Source organism: Oryzias latipes, chromosome 13, assembly GCF_053564925.1.
Source record: "Oryzias latipes strain Hd-rR chromosome 13, Olatipes_Hd-rR_3.1".
In the NCBI taxonomy this organism is placed as follows: Eukaryota; Metazoa; Chordata; class Actinopteri; order Beloniformes; family Adrianichthyidae; genus Oryzias; species Oryzias latipes.
In genome coordinates, this window is record NC_136249.1 from 7,620,502 (window position 1) to 7,639,571 (window position 19,070).

At 39.5% G+C, this 19,070-nt stretch overlaps 1 protein-coding gene across 9 annotated transcripts in view; it reads left to right on the forward strand.

The window, feature by feature from the left end:
* The window catches only part of rap1gap2a (RAP1 GTPase activating protein 2a), a 123,681-nt gene that overhangs the window by 11,826 nt on the left and 92,785 nt on the right, over positions 1-19,070 (forward strand). For 3 of the 9 annotated variants that reach the window (XM_023961596.2, XM_023961597.2, XM_078929528.1), the window contains exon 2: positions 11,143-11,178. The exons of 1 other annotated variant lie outside the window; for it this stretch is intronic. In XM_023961596.2, coding sequence (XP_023817364.1) covers positions 11,143-11,178 — 36 coding nt within the window. Of the gene's footprint in view, positions 1-7,085; positions 7,431-11,142; positions 11,179-16,362; positions 16,395-19,070 lie in introns of those variants that run through there. 5 more of the 9 variants (XM_023961599.2, XM_078929532.1, XM_078929525.1 and 2 more) reach the window with 3 other exon arrangements.

Here is a 19,070-nt window from a genome sequence, read left to right on the forward strand (position 1 = left end):
CAAGATATGTTTTCCATTGCTGTCCTGTACTGTTAATAAGGAAAACGCCTGCATTTCCACATCATTAAGCATCACTTTCACATTAGGTCTCATCCACTAATTGAAGGCAGTGTATCTCAGGTTTCTATGAAGCTCTTACATTTTTTGTGATTTTGTTAAAAATGTATGAGGTAAAAATAATAATAATAATGTTTGAGGTAGCTCCAATATTAATTACCCGGCCCCTCATCTTAATGTTCATTGGTTGCTATTGGACTTCAAAATGAGTGCCTTTAAAGTTTAAAGTCTGTTCGGCTTGCTCGGCTCCAGATGTGATTTCTTCTCTTCGTCCTTTTTGTTTTTGTATCAATAACATTGTGTGAGTTACTATTCCAATGACCAACTTCTTTTTATATGCACCCTTCACTCATATTGTTTCTGCTGTAGTGTGCCTTTGAACGACTCAACACAGTCTCTGTCATACCGTCACTGGATTAACCACTTCACACATTAAGCTGTAATTTGCAGCGTACCCTTAAATCCAGGACTAAGCTTAATTTAGCATCACCTTGAATGGAAATAACATTGAAAACATTTTTTTTACATGATTGGAAATAAATTAAGGGCATTGAGGAGTTAACCTTAGAAATGCGAAATAAACAGAGAACTATTGTGTTCTCCTTACTATGTGTTACATGTATGGCATATTGTTTATAACTTTCAGGCAGTCCTTTTAAAACCATAGCAACAAGAACACAACCACTCAACACGTCACCTGCATTGTGCAGGGCTGTGATAGTGATCACTGCACCCATATTACAGTCTGTGATTATTTCAGAATTTGTCTTCTGTTGTGATGTTAGTGGTGTGCACAGGCTGATGATACTGGGCTTTTCCTTGCACATCAAGCACATCTATTACTTTTATTGATCTGAATAAATATTAACCAATTTCATGGTCTAAAAGTTGAATCAGCTCAGCATGCACATCCGCATTTTTCTACTTTAGCTTCACCCCTTGACTCTCCTTTATTAGTCCTAATAAATGTAAATGTACAAATTTAGTGTCCAAAATCTGATACTTCATTTTATATGACTGTCTGCTCTACATCGAAATTTTTTTATACATCACAACTTTTTTATGGCAAAGAAATCCTGAGGAACTCCTCAGAGCTGGTTAAAGGACTGAAAGGAAAAGGAAGGTGGCCAAAGAGCCTCTTGGGATATTTATTAAAACAAAACAAAAAGTTAAAACTGCTTTTTCAGCAAAAGGGCTCACGAACAACTCAAATCAGTTACTCTCACTAAATGCATCAGCAATGACTTAACATACATCACTTACCCGCAAACCTGCACCCAATAGTTGTGAAGGAGAAACATTTCATCCTTTGCCAAATAATGTCATCACACATATGTAAAGTGATAATAAAAGATATTCTGAAATCACATTTTCAGCCGAGAAAGCATAAAATAAAATCACTCAGCAGGTGCACTCCCATTAGGACTTTTCCTATTCTAGTTTAAAGTAACAATTCATTTTAACAAGGATTTAATTCATATCATTATTTGTGGTTGCTGATAGGATTTCTCAATTCTTTGACCTAAACCAGTGACTCAGAGAGAAATACCTGGTACTGAACAGGACGGTAAAGTTGTCCAGATTATTTGGATTTCTTCAAGATAATCAAGTGTAAATTAAATATGTGTACAAACAAGTTAACAAGAATGAATGTCAAATCCATTCCCATTTTAGTTTCCAAAAGTTCAGCCCATTCTTGTTTATCCACATCCAAATAATCCAAAGGGAACATTCTTAGAACATTCTAGCACACTGTTTGGTCACATGACTTTGCTAAATTCAAAGTGTTTTAAAACATTGGACTGGAATGATGGTTGATCAGTTTTTGCTGACATCTCAAGTACAGTACAGACTAAAGGTTTGGACACACCTTCTCACTCAAAGAGTTTTCTTTATTTTCATGACTATGAAAATTTTAGATTCACACTGAAGGCATCAAAACTGTAAATTAACACATGTGGAATTATATACATAACAAAAAAGTGTGAAACAATGGAAACTATGTCACATTCTAGGTTCTTCAAAATAGCCACATTTTGCTTTGATCACTGCTTTGTACACTCTTGGCATTCTCTTGATGAGCTTCAAGTCACCTGAAATGGTCTTCCAACAGTCCTGAAGGAGTTCCCAGAATGCTTAGCACTTGTTGGCCCTTTTGCCTTCACTCTGCGGTCCAGCTCATCCCAAACCATCTCCACTTTTCAGGTCCGGTGACTGTGGAGGCCAGCTCATCTGGTGCAGCCCCCCCATCCCTCTCCTTCTTGGTCAAATAGCCCTTACACAGCCTGGTGGTTTGTTTGGGGTCATTGTCCTGTTGAAAAATAATTGATGGTCCAACTAAACCCAAACCGGATGGAATAGCATGCTGCTGCAAGATGCTGTGGTAGCCATGCTGGTTCAGTATGCCTTCAATTTGGAGTAAATCTCCAAGAGTGTCACCAGCAAAGCAGCCCCACACCATCACACCTCCTCCTCCATGCTTCACGGTGGGAACCAGGCATGTAGAGTCCATCCATTCACCTTTTCTGCGTCGCACAAAGACACGGTGGTTGGAACCAAAAATCTCCAGTTTGGACTCATCAGACCAAAGCCCAGATTTCCACTGGTCTAATGTCCATTCCTTGTGTTCTTTAGCCCAAACAAGTCTCTTCTGCCTGTTGCCTTTCTTTAGCAGTGGTTTCCTAGCAGATATTCTACCATGAAGGCCTGATTCACACAGTCTCCTTTAACAGTTGTTGCAGAGATGTGTCTGCTGCTAGAACTCTGTGTGCCATTGACCTGCTCTCTAATCTGAGCTGCTGTTAACCCGCCATTTCTGAGCCTGGGGACTCGGATGAACCTATCCTCCCCAGCAGAGGTGACTCTTGGTCTTCCTTTCCTGAGGCGGTCCGCATGTGAGCCAGTTTCTTTGTAGAGCTTGATGGTCTTTGTGACCGCACTTGGGGACACTTTCAAATTTTTCCCAATTTTTCAGACTGACTGACCTTCATTTCTTAAAGTAATGATGGCCGCTCATTTTTCTGTACTTATCTGCTAATTTCTTGCCATAATCCAAATTCTAACAGTCTATTCAGTAGGACTATCAGCTGTGTATCCACCTGACTTTTGCACAACACAACTGATGGTCCCAACCCCATTTATAAAGCAAGAAATCCCACTTATTAAACTTGACAGGACACACCTGTGAAGTGAAAAACATTTCAGGTGACTACCTCTAGAAGCTCAGAAGGAGAATCAATAAGCCAATTGATTAACGACTTGCCTCAGAAATATTGATCTCGTTGGATCATAAGAATATAAACCGATTCATTAATAAGATTGATTATTTGTTGCACCCCTACAGTAAAAAGATAAGTCACCCATAGAAAATGGTTTACTTCAATCTTTAAACAAATTAATTCACTTCAGTCACCATTTGTCCGAGATACGGACACCGCCATTAGGAGACAGATTGTAACCCCAAGCAGTGGTTGTTCCGAGTCTGTCTGACTCAATGTTTCTATGGCAACTACTGTTGCCATTCAGGAGTGAGCTTGTTGGAAGTCCACACCACTATAAGTTGAAAGCAGGCTCGGGAGAATCTGTCGAACGTTTTAAACGCTAAAGGTGGGGTCCAGTGGGCACCACATGCTTTTACTGAGACATCTGATGAGTTATTTTATTACTTGAATAACCTACAATAAAGACAAATATATCATGAAAAAAATAGGTTTAACAAAAACATGTTAAAAAAACGTATCAGAGCAAGAATTCCGACAAATACAATGACTGAGTAACAACTGTTTGTTTTTCAATAGAAGTCTATTGGATTTGGGGTTTTTGGAGCCAGCGGGTACTTCCTGTTTGGAAAGTGAAAGGGGAAGGAGTTACTAAGTCCAGTTCTCCTATGCAGTCAGTGGTTGTACTGGGATTGGATTCTTATGTGCCTGCATTTCATGACACACATTGATTCTATTTTTGACACTAAAGATCACAGCTACTTATTCGACACACCGGAGTCTATTTTCTTCTGACTGCCAGCAAACTGCAATGAATTTCTGCACCTGGCAACCAGGGGGAAGTCATTTATCTCTCAATACCCATACAACACAGCAGTGCTGGCATTTATCTTAATGTAAAATAACTTTATTACCAAGCAGTCAACACCTACACCCCTGATGCAGAGAGAAAACTGAAACCGCACACAATATGCAAAAGAAAGATGGGAGTTACCAAACACAAAAGGAAACAATGTACTCTTTTTAAAATCTTTAGCAGTCAATATTTTTAATTCTAAATAAAAAAAAAACACATTTTCAGCTTTTGTTTTTTTTTGTTTGTAGAGAACGGCATGAGCCTCCATTAGAACAAAGGTACACCTTTAACTGGTTGCATGTCTCCAACAGGGACACAACAACAAACACATTTTCATATCAATCTATCAAATGTGTGCTTATATACAGTACAGTATGTGGAGAAACAGGGGCATCCACATGGAAAACATGCAAACTTTAAAGCCTCGATTGAACAAAGAGCTCTTTCACAGGCGTTATAATAGTGAAACCACAGTGAAACCACGGTGAACTAAAAATGGCCATAAAGGAAAAGCTTTTAAGTGTTTTTTCTTATTATGTGCCACACCTATGGACACATGGCAACTGCCAATCATGTTTCAATGCACAAATACATTTAACCATAGTGAAATCAAATACATTACTTGTGGAAAAGTCATGAAACTGATTTAAAGATTTTCAATCAAACGATGACAGAAAGCGTCCTTGGCAGTTTCCACATTAAGTATAGATTTTTACATGTTTTATAGGGAACTTAAACCCATCGCTCTGTTCAAGTGCTGCAGCGGGCTGCTGGGCAAGAGTCAGAAAATAATAGGATTTGAATGTTCCAAAGCAGTGTGTCGTTATTTACTTATTAGCATTGATGTGAACAGTTTCATGACCTGAGATTTTGGCCATTGTCTCCAAACTCCAATAGAATGCATGCATTTTTACTTCGTCTTTGTTTATCTTACAGTTTGTTTCTTGTCCTGATTGTAACTTAATTGACATTTTAAGCTAAAGTTTAAATGTTTTCTATTTAAAATAATGGTATAATTCCAAATGCTGCATGCCTAAACTTTATTTCTGCCTTTTTTTTTTTAGTACAATTTAAAACAATTCATTTTCCATGTTAGCAAAAGGCAGCCAATGATCAACATGGTCTTATTAAGTTTCTAGCCTCAAAACTGAAGACGAATATGAAATGTGGCAAGGCTGCTGGCTCCACAAAAAACTCCAAAGTTTTACTTTTTCATGTTTTTTGTTTTGTTTTTAGCAGCAATGCAATTTTTAGAATTCAGAGACGGTAAAATGAATGTTTGTGTTGTGTGGGGAAAAGGCTTGTGTTGCTGCCAGAGGTCAGAGCAGAGCTGTGGAGTGGAATTACAACCACGTCAAGCATCGTTGCAGACAAGATGCAGCCGCAGAAAGTCTCACCTTTTGCCACTCATGTCATAGCAGTAAGGATGCTAATGCTGCAGCTCGCAGTGACTCATTCCCAAAACAAAAGATTGAAAGAAAAAACAGTTGCCTACAAGTTATGTTGTCTGCTGCAACAGTCAGACAGGAGTGTCAAAAACTGGAGAACAGCTGCAAAGAATGGATCTGTCATTTAGATCTGTCATTTAGATCTGACCACATCTAAAGACACGGAAATTCTCTGACATTGATGATTCAATTTTCTGTTTGAGCTTCAGCTTAGCAAACAAATTATGATTCTACCCTTTTAGCCAAACTTAAACAAACAAAAAAAACAGAGCAATTTCCTTGGGGATAGTTTCAGTATAGCTGTGATGGTTCATTAGAAATTTGCCTCTATGTTGCGGGCAAGACCACTGATGCAGAGTACGCCCCCCCCACTTCCTGTCATCCATCAATTTACATTGCTGGCCCCCTGTCATTCTCAACCTAATATTAGCAGTGCAACAAAAATGGCATGCAATATCGGAGCTATCCAGTCGTAGAGTTTTGATCCAGAGTCCAGCTCAGATGAGGAAAACAGAGACGTACATGGATCTGTTTGTCTGCAAGTGGATGATCAGAATGGAGCAGAGCAGGGAGCTTGTGGCTCGCTAATTATAGCTTCTATGTCACAACCACGAGATTTTTTCAATGCAATTTTTTCATCTACTCCTGATTTATCACAACTTGAATAAAGAAATACTCAGAAATGCATTTTGGAGCTTAATTTTCTTTACAGAAAGCATTAAGAGAAAGAAGAGATGCAGAAAAAGAGGAAGACTTCAGAACAATGAATACCAGTACTCTGTCTGTGTCAGATGTGTGAAGCACACCCTACACACTCTCCATCAAACAAAAGAATGCTTAATAATTCAGAGCACAGCCACAATGTCAACATAATCCATGTAAGACTTCTTCATTCTTAATTTTCCCCGAAGTGGAATCTGCAGCGTAGCGTAGCGTGGAGTACTGACGATGCAAACTGAATTGTAGCTCTGTGTGTGCGTGTGTGTCAGTGTAGAAGTGGTTACAAGTTTTTTTCAGTTGCTTCTCTATCAGTGCTGAACACTGTGAACTCTGAAAATGAGACTTGTCATCTCTGCAGGGAACAGGAAGGGTGTGAGGAAGTCACTCCCATTGGCCACAGCATGCTGGGTTTCTATGTACAGCAGCCTCCCTGCAGCTAAGCTCTCTTTTGCTTCGAAAGTAGACTAATATAGTCGACAGTGGATCATATTATAAACCTGAAATCAACAGCAAACATTATTGGGACGGGGGCAACATCCCTAATCTGGAGTTATGAGTCAAAATGCAATGTGAAGGCTGTCTGTGGAATGTGAGGATTTGACTGAAGAGTCTTTCAGTACAGGAAGTGGACAGCAAACAAACATGCAAGTGTGTTGTTGTGTTGATGAGTGTGATTACAGAGCTCCATGACCCCTCCTCACTTGCTCCTCCTCCCCTCCGCTGATATGTGTATACCTGTATGTGCTGGCTGCAAGTGTTTATGCGTGTTCAAGCCGGCTGCAACCGAAGAGCAAGGGGTGTTTCAGGAAAGGGGCTGAGTGGTCAGGTGGCAAAGTGGAAAAACGACAGCTCAGGACAGGCAGTTGGGGGAAGAACACACAAAAAAAAAGAGCAAGAGACAGGGAAAACAGGGCAAACAGAAACCAGAACCAGGAGGGAGGGTAGGCTGGGACTGAGGGTCAGCTAAAAGCAAAGAAAGTGCAAGTGCACAGTCTGTGAAAAAAAAGGCTGGTAAACTTGCAGGAGAGCGCACATTTTCACCAAAGAAAGAAGCTGCAGAGTGCACAACTGCTGAGGACATTTGGACAAAATGCTGAGGAGGAGAAGTGTTTCTTTCGGAGGATTTGGATGGTATGTTCCCTCTAAATTCTAAAACAATGGGCTTCCTATTGTTCCAAGTAGTCTAACGATATTAGCACTTAGTGGTGTAACGGGAGAACGGAGGGTTTTGCAGAAATGTGAACTCCTGTCATGAAAAGGAAGGATGGGTGGGGAGACTTCAGTATCTCACACCTCTAACTCTTTGTGTGTGAGACCAGACCGTTTTGCTGTATGTTGTCACCAATGTGGTGAAAAATGAAAAGCATGTTATTGTTGCATCCATCCCTCCTGGAGCCTCTATCCTTTCTGTTCCGGTTCTGCTGTACACTGGCTAATAGGACTTCCCATCATGCAATAGCATGGAGACTACCTGTGAGGCCATTTAGCGTTTAATGCTCTGACACACTCGGGTGGAGCGTTTTCATGCCGGCTCTCTTGTTCGCAGTCATTCTGACACTGAAACGCAGCTTCAGAGCACTTAACCTTCCCCAGGCGCGCCTGCAGCTGCGCCTCCACCCTGAGAGGCTGCAGCAGACGGTAACGGACCTGACAAAACGCCACGCCGGGCTTTACGCTGCTGAGTCACTGCTAATGTGTGATACTGAGACAAAATCAAAGCACGCCAATCAGATGGTTGTCAGTAAAAACGTATTAAACTCATTTGTTCTGCAAATGTTTGTGGTTTAAAGGTTTCGGACGAAACGATGTTTTGAACAAAAAGGTCCAGCTTTACTCAGTTTAAATCATTCTTTGCCAACTTGTGGTTTTTTATTTGCTTACATCTGGAAAAGCAAAAATGCTAACTTAAAATAAATGTATAAATTTAAAGTGACGTTTTTGTGGAATTCAGTACATGGATTTTCTAAAGCAGTGGTTCCCAACCCCCTGGCCTTGGACCGGTACCGGTTGTTGGGCCACTTAGTACCGGGCTGCAGACAGAAAAAAAAAATGCATCCACTAACTTTCATTATTCCCGTTTTGTTTATTTTCTCACACAAAATGAAGGTTTTTTTGGAGAAAATACTGAATTCTGTTCTCCACATCCGTCCTTCTCGACGCGTCACGTGACGTTAAGCAGCTGCTCGGACCGCTGAGTTAGTAGCTCCACGCTTAAAAGCTAACAAGAACCAATCAATAAAACGCTTTTGGAAAATTTTCTTTGAGAAGAATGAGTCAGTGAGAAAACCAAAGACCAAACCTTCAGCTTTAAAGTAAAATAAAGCTGCTGCTTACAGACAAAAGCAGGAGTTTTCCTCCAAAGAAAAATAGAGATTTATTGAGACGGTTGTTCCCACATAACAAAAACTGCTCGCTCTGCCTGACTCTTGAACGTTTCACACGTTGATAATACAGACACGATGAATTCTTGTTCATTATTATATTTACAAAATACCAGTTTTACGATGGTTGTGTCATTTTATTTTGCCTTATTTATCCGTCGCACCTTATAAGTCGGCCGCGGCTAAAGTTAGCATCCGGTTGCTAGCATCCACTTTGACGTAAAAAGGAGAATCTTCATCACAAAGTTAAAGTTTAAACCAGCCACAAACATTTGAAGATAAAGATTCAATCAAATAAAGTTGCTGATTTTGAACTAATAAAAGAGACATTTGTGAATTTTCCTACTGCAAAGGAGACTTAGGAAGGCATCTGTTAAGAATTTTGAGCACAGAAAATTTTCCTCTGTGTTAAAAAAAGAACACATTGAATCAGGATTCATGTAAAAGCAAAATATGATCAATCTTTTTGCCCTGAAAGATGATCAGAGATTGAGATCTTGGTGTTAAAATAGTGTTCTATAAAAAAAAAAAAACTGTTGCTTTTTTAAAATTATTTACAAATCAGAAACAACAAATTGTAGTAGGTTTACTAGATGGAAAAATAAACCTGAGACCACCATTGTTATTAAGAGAAGGTTTATCTTTCTTGACAAAGATGGCTTCTTTCACTCCTCGCTTAAACCATCCTTTCTCTCTGGCTAGAATTCGGACTTCACTGTCCTGGAACGAGTGGTTTGTGGCCTTCAGGTGGAGATGCACTGCAGACTCAGGTCCACTTGGGTTGGCTCTGCGATGTTGGTAAAGCCGCTTGTGTTGGGGTTGTTTGGTTTCTCCTAGATACTGTTCATTGCAGTTCTCTTTGCATTGGATAGAGAGGAACAATGGAACCAACCTGGATGAATGAGAGTCTTCATAGACAACTTCAACAAATCAACTATTTTGATTCATTAAATCTTTGTCTGTGAGGGAAAAAAATCTTTGTTTTCAGATGTTTTTTTTTACAAAATGTTTGTACTAGCATTTTAATATGAGACATAGGTTTTTAATAAACCGGAAGCATAATAAATATTAAAAACAAACTGAGAGCCCGTTCGGACTGGTCCGTGAAAATCCTGCCTGACATTAAAGCGTGACCCCAAAAAGGTTGGAGACCACTGTCCTAAAGGAGTTATTAATTTATACATCATTTTTCCCAACATCCATAACTTAGTCCTTTCTCATGAATGTAGAGGTGGAACGCATTCATTTTTATAACTTAATTTGTGATTGACAATACGATTCGTCATTCATTTAGGTTCATTTTGAGCAATTTGATTCAATCTGATTTACTGACTAGAATGAATCCAGGACATCTCCAACCATTAAGACTCAGAGAGAAATACTTGGTACTGAACTGGAGTTTGGTGTGACTGTGGCATAAGAAAATCAAACCATTCACATAACTAGGTCACATGACTACAAGCCCAACACTATTAATTCAGAGAATCATCGAACAGTTTCATGAAACAAAAAGATAGAATTAGGAGTGAACTTCTGCCCTTAATATGTTTAATTATCAATTATCATTTTATAAAGACATGGTGGCAGCACGAACTGTGTAAAACATGTTTGCGTGTTTAACTGTAGTTGAGTCTAAACTTATTTTCCTGACATTTGAATATCAGATGGTTGCCTCTTTGTTTTTGTGTCTGTTTCCTCGTCGATGTTCCCTTTCAGTCCCACATTCAAATCTCCTCTAAGAAGACAGCTCAGCTGCTGCTATAAATGTGTTTTTGCAGTTGTGTGCGTCGGTTATAGACGTATGTTTGTTTTCATGAAACACAGAAAAGGTTTAGTGTGTTTCAGGCATCATATTAAAGACAGTTGTTGGTGTCATTAATGTAGGAACAGAGTCTGAATATTTTACAAACCCTGAAGGCAAAATTTGGAAGCAGAACTGAAAAGTGAAAATGCTCGTCTCTGATTGTGTGTGTTTAGCGTGTGAACATGTTGTTGAACATGTTGTTATGAGGCATGAATATGGCCCCTATAAACAAAGGCAGCAACCAGTAGGTGCACACTGCGGGGAGATGACCTTGGTAAATGTCAGACTTTTTCTCAGACGCAGCGTCAGGTTTAGCTGTTGAGCCAGTTGACCCCGCATGGAAGTCAGAATGTTAAATACTCCGAGTTTTTGTGCCATATGAAACATTGCGGGCTACAAAAAGGATCACAAAGCTGACAAACTGCAGACAGACAGATGCCTGTTTGAAAATATTGCCAGAGGCCACAGGGGAGGCTGTGGAAATGAAGTCATAAATGTTTACTGCTCGCCCCTGATCTGAGCGGACAAAGCCGTTGTTTATCCCTGCAGTCCTGTAAAATAAAAGCACTAATAGTGATACATTTGACTGCTGCTTTGAGAAATCAATAACACCTCTCTTTGTGTGTGTCTGCCTTTTTTCTGTCTGGCTTTCTCCCAGGATTGACAAGTCGACTCTGGCTGCGCTAAGAGCTCGGTGAGTTCTCCTTCAGATTCTGGTCATTTACTTTAGATTGTGTCTTAATGCATAAAAACATGATCCCCTTATTGGTTGATCGCATCAAAAGGTGTGTACATTTTAGCAGAACTGGGCATAAAATAATGGCTTCTTCTGATCAACATGTTTTTAGATTATACACACTTTTTTAACCTTAGTCTAGTAAAGTTCTTCATCTTCGTCTGCTAAACTTCTGTCACTTCAAACTTCAAACTCTTCTCAGATGAAGCTCATTTAGTCAATCTGAGCTTTTGTAACACGATATTTAGTCCCAATGGATATATGAATGCTAAAAGTTACATTCAATCTTTCCACCTTTTCATCAAGTAATTGTAATATTCTGAGGAAATAACAGGAAAAAAGCATGACTGAAAAGTCTGATTTGCTAACAGGGTTGTGTATTCAGAGGAGATATTTAACCCCAGACTGAGTCAGAGGCACCTATTGAAGTGTAAATGTGGTTGATATACAGTATATACTGTATTATATATATATATGTATATGTATATAAAAGGAGGGGGGGGGGGGTAGGTTCCCTAGGCCCTTAGTGTAAAAGCAGTTTGAGATGGGAAAGTTCACCAAATTTCAGCCATAATACAGTTCAACTTAAAGCCCCATCTTGATGAAAATTGTGTTTTTCACGTGTTCTTGTATTTTCTGATGGAGGGTATAGATTAATAAAATTGAGCTTTCTTAGTATTTCTTTATTCAAATCGTTGTAAAAAAAAATGCAGTTGGAAATCGGGCTTATTTGTGACGTAGAAAGAAACGATGGGCCACAGTCTTCCAGCTCTGCTCCATTCTGATCATCCACTTGCAGACGTCTTTGTTTTCCTCGTCTGAGCTGGATTTTGGATCTGAAATGGACGGCTGGATAGCTCTGATATTAATTACCCTTAATGTCAGGTTGACTGTGTGAGGGGCTGTAAGGTAGCGGGAGAGTGCGTTATCAATAGGATGGCGGGAAGGGGGATTGGGGTTGCACGACTGCTGCTCTGCAGAAAGTGTCCTATGAAACAACGCCTTTTTGTTTTTGTCCAAAAACTGCACGATCATATTTAAAAGGCCACTGGAAACACTTTTAAAATAGATCAAAAGATGATCAGGGTGGGACTTTAAGTATGCTGACCTCTATGCTGCCCTGCAGCTGTCACCAGTGACTGGATTTCAATCATCATGAAGTATGTCTGCAACCTCAAGAAATCTCTTTGCTTTTTCATCTCATTAATAATAACAATTTTAAGACATAGTGTCGTTTAATCACACATGAAAAGATGAAAATGCATAGAGCTGTACATTTTCTCATTAGTATGGAGCTGAAAGTTTGTGCTGGTGAGTCCTCCAAATGAAAATCATTGTGGGTGAAAGCCATTGTTGCCGTTTAATGAGGTTCAGTTCAGAGACAGAGCCACTCTAATGATGTTTTATTTACTGCAGCAGACCACATTTTTTTTATCAGTGGTTTCCCTGTTGCAGACTGATCACAACACACTGTCCTTACTCCTGCCCTGCTAGTGTCGTGCAGTCCACTTCAGTATCATCTGATTTTTGTCGTGTTTGTTGTGTAAAGCCTCTTTCCTCTGGAGCTTTAAAAGTTTTGGTTTGGATTTATGGGGATGCACGGACAGGGAAAATCCAAATGTAAATATTGTTTTAGGAATTTTACGGGAATCCTAATTTCCACACATCTGAGTCTGACGGGTCTGTTGCCATAATGACGCTATAAACAGCAGGTTTTGTGTGATCCTGCTAACTTCTCATCCCACGATCAGCTGTAAGTTGTTAGTGCATCAAAGATGCTTTATGATTAATTCAAACACATTTTTCCAAGTTAGTGGTTATTGAGGCTTGACTTGAAGTCACAGTAAAAAAGCACAGCAAACTTTGGTCTGATCTTTGCTCTGTGCAACACTCATTCATTAAGACAACAATGTGCCTTGATAAAATGTAAATAATAAAACAACATAAAAAGTCTTTAAAAACTGAAAATTATTATAAGGTTGATAACATGTAAACAATACATAAAAGAACATAGAAAGGGCATCGTTCAGTTACTAAAAACAGAAATATATAATTAAGCTGTCATTATACAAAAGTTTATCAGTCAGTAAAAAAAACAAGCTTTACAACTAAAAGTGTTGAAATAGTTAAAACCAGAAAAAAATATGAAAGAAAGTAGAGTAGATCAAAAAATAAATAAATTGAAGCCGTCCAGAAGAAAACGTGCAGATGTTCCAATTTAACTGTTCTCTCAAGATTATGATAAAAAAATATTGTTACATTTTTGTTTTTTTTACTAAAGTTTATTCTAATTTTTGTGGTTAAAAACATTTTCGAGGATAAAATCAGTCAGTCACCAATTCAATTCAATTCAATTCAATTCAATTCACATTTATTTGTATAGCCCAAAATCACAACAACAGTCGTCTCGATGGGCTTCGAAGTAAAACATGAACTCAAAAGGATCACGAATACAAAGAGTTCAATAGAAAAATACTAAAATGAACTAACAAACTGACTAAGCTATACTGGCATCCCTGCCCTTAGACCCCCCTTCGCGGTAAGGAAAAAAAGGAAAAACTCGGATTCCGGAAAAAACGAAGAAACCTCAGGGGTGCCCACATGAAGGAGGGATCCTCCCCCAGGACAGACAGGCGATTTACCAGAAATCTTAGAGAAGAATTAACTTATATAAATCTACAACTACAAATATAAAAGTCCAGCAGACGAGCTTCATCCAGCAGTGGTTGGGGGGACAGTCAAAGGCGCGAGTCGAGGCGGAGACAGGAACCACAGCCAGGTGTAGGAGCAGGAGCAGAGACGAGGTACACGGTCAGGAACTGGAGCACGGATGAGCCAACTGGAGTCTGGAAGCACTCCCACTCCCCAGGAGGGGAGAGGAAAAGAGGGACAATTCTGTATCCTAAAAACTCAGTTTATTCTCAAAAAAAGGCTTAAATCCTATTCATAAATCATATTTCCAAGTTGTTTAGACTTTAAATCATTAGATGAACTTGCTGGAACATTTCTGTTTTCCCCTAGAAAGATCTGAAAGCACTTAATTAAAGTTGAAATCTGTATTTTTATTGCCCTTTTCTGACTCATGGGATGAAAAAAAAATTTCTGTGGATAATTTTCTTCCTTTTTTTAGCCAAGCGATAACCATAACCTTAATTTTCCACTTAGAAGCCCTTCCTCCTCCTCCTCCTCTTCCTCCTTCTGTCTTTTCCTACGTGCATTTAATTAGTAGCACCTGGCGCTTGATCATTTTCTTAATTTGAATGGAAGCAGTGGGGGTCCATCCGGGGATTGAATAATTCAGACAGCCACATGAAAGCTTGTCTGAGTGAAAGTCAATGACTAAAGTCAAGGTCTTCTATTAATCTGGTGTATGATGATGGGGCGGCACCTTGAAATGCACAACTGTGGCCCAGAGCGGCATGCAGGTGAAAAAAAACACAAAACTTCAGATAGGGTTACTGTTGACTTTGTTTACAGGACAAATTTGGTTAGCGTGTGACATGTAAATGAAGATCTGCTTGTTCTCAGCGGTGTTTGCACACAGACGCAAACCGGCAATGAAAGCCTTTCCTGCCTGGCCAGGTGTCTTCAGAGCCTCTGCTGTGGAGTGGCTGTGAATATGAATGAGTGAGTCGTGACTCTTGTCTTTGCAGACGCAGAGAACTGTGCGTGTGTGTGTGTGTGTGTGTGCGCATGCACAGTCGATGTGTACAACACAGGTGAAAAGGGTCAAACACGGTAAAAAAAAAAAAGAAAAGAGAGACAGAGAACAGAGGATTAACCTACAGAGCCACAAAAATAAATGTTTCCTCAAATTACTAGTTTTTGGCTACAATTTTGTATTTTGTGGCCATTTTGTGCAAACAAATTAGCATTATGTGTGCAAAGATTAGTATTATGTGTGAACGAATGAATAATTTGTGTGTAAAAATTATCATTTTGTGTGTACAAATAAGCATTATGTTTGCACACATTAGCATTTGTGTGTACAAATTAGCATTATGTGTGCACACACTAATAATTTGTGTGTACAACTTAGTATTATGTGTGCACACAGTAGCAATTTGTGTGTACAAATTATCATTTTGTGTACAAATTAGCATTATGTTTGCACACATTAGCATTTGTGTGTACAAATTAGCATTATGTGTGGACAAATTAATATTTTGTGAACACGTATTAGTAGCAGGAACTTTAAGATACTAAAGTACTAATTTGTGCAAAAAAATACAAACTCATTGACATAGAGCACTAAGTTGAAGGAACAATTTAAAATGTTTTTTTGTCATGTATCTGTATGAATCAACTCTAAATAATCAATTGCATCATACTTTGTGAAAGTACATCAGACATTGTTGTAAACAAAAACCAAATCACTACTATCTATATGGCATAAAAAGCTGATATGACTTTTTTTGTGGATATTATCAAAACTTTTTTAAAGACAAAGAATTTTCTGTTCATTCTTTGATGCAGTGGGCTTTAAAGGGTCCGGATGTCAACTCTGTGTTTAATGGAGCAGATTTGGTCGACATTTTTAGCTTGTGTCACAAATGTCTATGCTTGGTCAAAGTAGAAGAGACTTTGTTAAGTTTAATTTAAAACACAAAAGTCGCAGTTTGACTTTCTGCTTGTGTGCATCCAGTTTTTTAGAGTTAGCTTTCAAGCTGCCATATTCCTCAATGACCTGACTGCTATGAAAAATGTACAACCTGGAAAGCACAGGAGAATGGTGGTGAAAGAAAGGTGAAAGAAAGGTCAGTGGAAAGCCAGAGGAATAAAAAAAACCCAGCAGATATGTTGCTCACTTCAAAGTTTTAGGTTTTGGTGTGTGTGTGTGGGGGGGGGGGGGGGGGGGGGGGGGGGGGGGGTTAGGGTGCTATTTTGTCATTTTTCCTCCTTTATTGTGCTGACGTTGGGCTTTTTTGTTGCTCCAACCGCCTCTTTCTCCGCCTTCAAACGTGCGCACTGCACCTCATTAATAACTGCATAATCAAACCTGTGTGCCCGTGTGATCATGTGTGTGTGTGTGTGTGCAAACACATGAATCCGCTTTGTCTTGAAGAGGATGAATATTACAGGAGGGTGAGCAGGGGCAATAAAACAGTCCGGGGAGCAAAGGGGGCACACAGATCAGTCTGTACATTTTGTGTAACCATGCCACGCAAACTTTGGTAAGTAACCGCTGTTTATTCCTTCGCTGAGTATCCTTTCATTCACATTAATTAAACGCAGCTAAAAGGTCTCACAAAGCAATTCTGTAAGCAGTGATGTCTCAAAAACTGAACGTGTAGGACTGGAAGAGTTAAAAAAGCTGAAACAGAGGAGGATTGTACGAGTGTGTGTGTGTTTTTTTCTAGTAATGCAAAAGGTTGTCTTGCTCTAAGTTGTAGTTCTCTTTTCTTTGGAGAAAAACAACATGACCTGTTTTGCATTTGCTTTACCGTTTGGACCACAGCAAGACGGCAACAATCAGGCTCAATTTAAACAGATTTTTCATGCTTTTCATTAATGTTTCATATATGAGATGGTTGTGAAGGAAGGATGATTGGTGATTGGTGTATTAAAATTTCTTTAGATATTATATAAATGTTAATGTCCTCCTGCTTAAAGTGCTTTGATTGAATTAATCAACACATAAATCCACTTTTAGACAATATTATTAATCTCCGCCAACTTGAACCTTACTGGTCTTGTATCCCTTGTGCTATCTTGTGGGGTCCAGATGACCCCACTCCCAACGTTAACGTGCCTCCAAGGCACGTTAACGTTGGGAGTGGGGTCATCTGGACCCCACAAGACACTGCACTAAACCTTTTTTGTTCAATGATTTGTGATCTTCACTGGTGTCCATGGATTACATGAAATCTTTCCACCTTTATCCACCTTTGTCATGGTAGGGAGAACACGTCAATGTAAGTGTGGGGTCATCTGGACCCCACAAGATATAGCACAAGCGGTGTTTGGGACTCAACTGAAATGTGGCTGCAGTGAAAGGCTGGGGGGGTCAAACGTGTTGCTGATAATCCTTGTGTAGTCAGGTTAACACCATGCCCTAGCTCTGTAACATTTGACACAGAAGGATTCATGCTGCGTTACTCAACACCAGCAATTACTGTCACACACAGCGCTGACAGCTCCATCATTAACTCGTCCCTTCAGTTGACGGAGCAGAGATCGGCTCCTCCAGCTCTTCCAATTCCCGTTGGGACACATTTTATTTCCAAATCACGCACTTTAGTAGCCAAGAGGATTTTTTTTACTGACGCAGGCAGAACACAAAGGGTTTGAAGACTCACTCTGATGAAAATGGAGTTTTGGGTGTTTTTAACATCTTCTTATGGCATTTTGCTGAGGATGGAGGACATTTATAACACAAATATTGAGCTTTAAACTGCATTTCTGAGTATTTCTTGGTTCAAATTGCCGTTTTTCAAAAAAAGCTCATTTGTTACGTAGAAAATACGCTGGGTGGGCTACAAGCTCCCTGCTCTGCTCCATTCTGATCATCCACTGGCAGACAAATAGATCCATGTACGTCTTTGTTTTCCTCGTCTGAGCTGGAATCTGGATCTAAACTGTACGGTGGGATAGCTACAATACTGCTCGCCATTTTTGGTTGAAAGTGTGAGGGGGATGTAAACTAGCGGGAGAGTGTGTAAACAGAGACCTCTCAGCAATGAGGAGGGGGAGGGAAAGGAGGGGGCGGTGTTACTCTGCGCAATCAGTCCTCGCCGTAACTTAGAGGCAAGTGCAAAAGAACTACCAGCTCTGCAGAAACTATGTTCTAGAAAGTGACAGTATATTTTAATAAGTTTGGCTAAAAACGACATAATTATAATAAAAACCACTGGGAAAGTGGAAAATACCAAAAGATGAGTTTAAAGCAACTGCAGACTAATCTGTAGGGACAGTAGTGAGTGCAGTTTTCAAATTAACCATGGAAACCAAGCACACTTTCCTGTCTCCTTACTCTGCATCCACTAACACTTTTTACTGTATAGTAAAAGAAACTGGAAAAATGTCCTAGATTTTCCAACCTTTTCAGGCCACCTTTATTTGATTGAATTTTCATTCTCTGTCAAATGTTTGCGGCTGATTTAAACCTAAACTTTGTGATGAAGACTTTCCCTTTAACGTCAAAGTGGATGCTAGCAACCGGATGCTAACTTTAGCCGCGTCCGACTTTTAATGTGTGACGGATAACTAAAGCAAAATAAAATGACACAACGTCGTAAAACTGGTATTTTGTAAATATAATATAAACATGAATCCACCGTGTCTGCATTATCTGCGTGTGTGAAACATTCAAAAGTCAGTCGCCGCATATGTAAACGAGCAGCATCTGGAACAACTGTCTCAAGAAATCTGAATGTCGATTAAAACTCCTGGTTTTGTCTGTAAATAACTGCTTTTTGCTGAAGGCTCTTCTTTTTCCCCCCAAAGAAACTTTCCAAATGTGTTTTATTGTTTGCTTTGTAGCTTTAAGCTATAACTTGGCGGTCTGAGCAGCTGCTTAAAGTCACGTGAAGCATCAAGACAGACAGATGTGTTGAACATAATTTAGTATTTTTCCAAAATAAACCTTCATTAAAAGTATCAGAAAATAAAAAAAACGGAAATTATTCTAGTTAGTGTTTGCATTTTATTTTCTGCCCAGTACCAAGTGGCCCATGGCCCGGTACCGGACCGGGCCCCCTGGGTCGGGCACCCTTGTCTTAGATTGTTGTTGTTTTTTGGCTCCACCCCAGCTGAATTTCACAGCTAAATGTTCATACTGGTCAGCAGTTTCCAGTGATCCTGTCTGCTCGTGGGCTATACAGCCAGCTGCAGCTGCAGAGACCTCACCT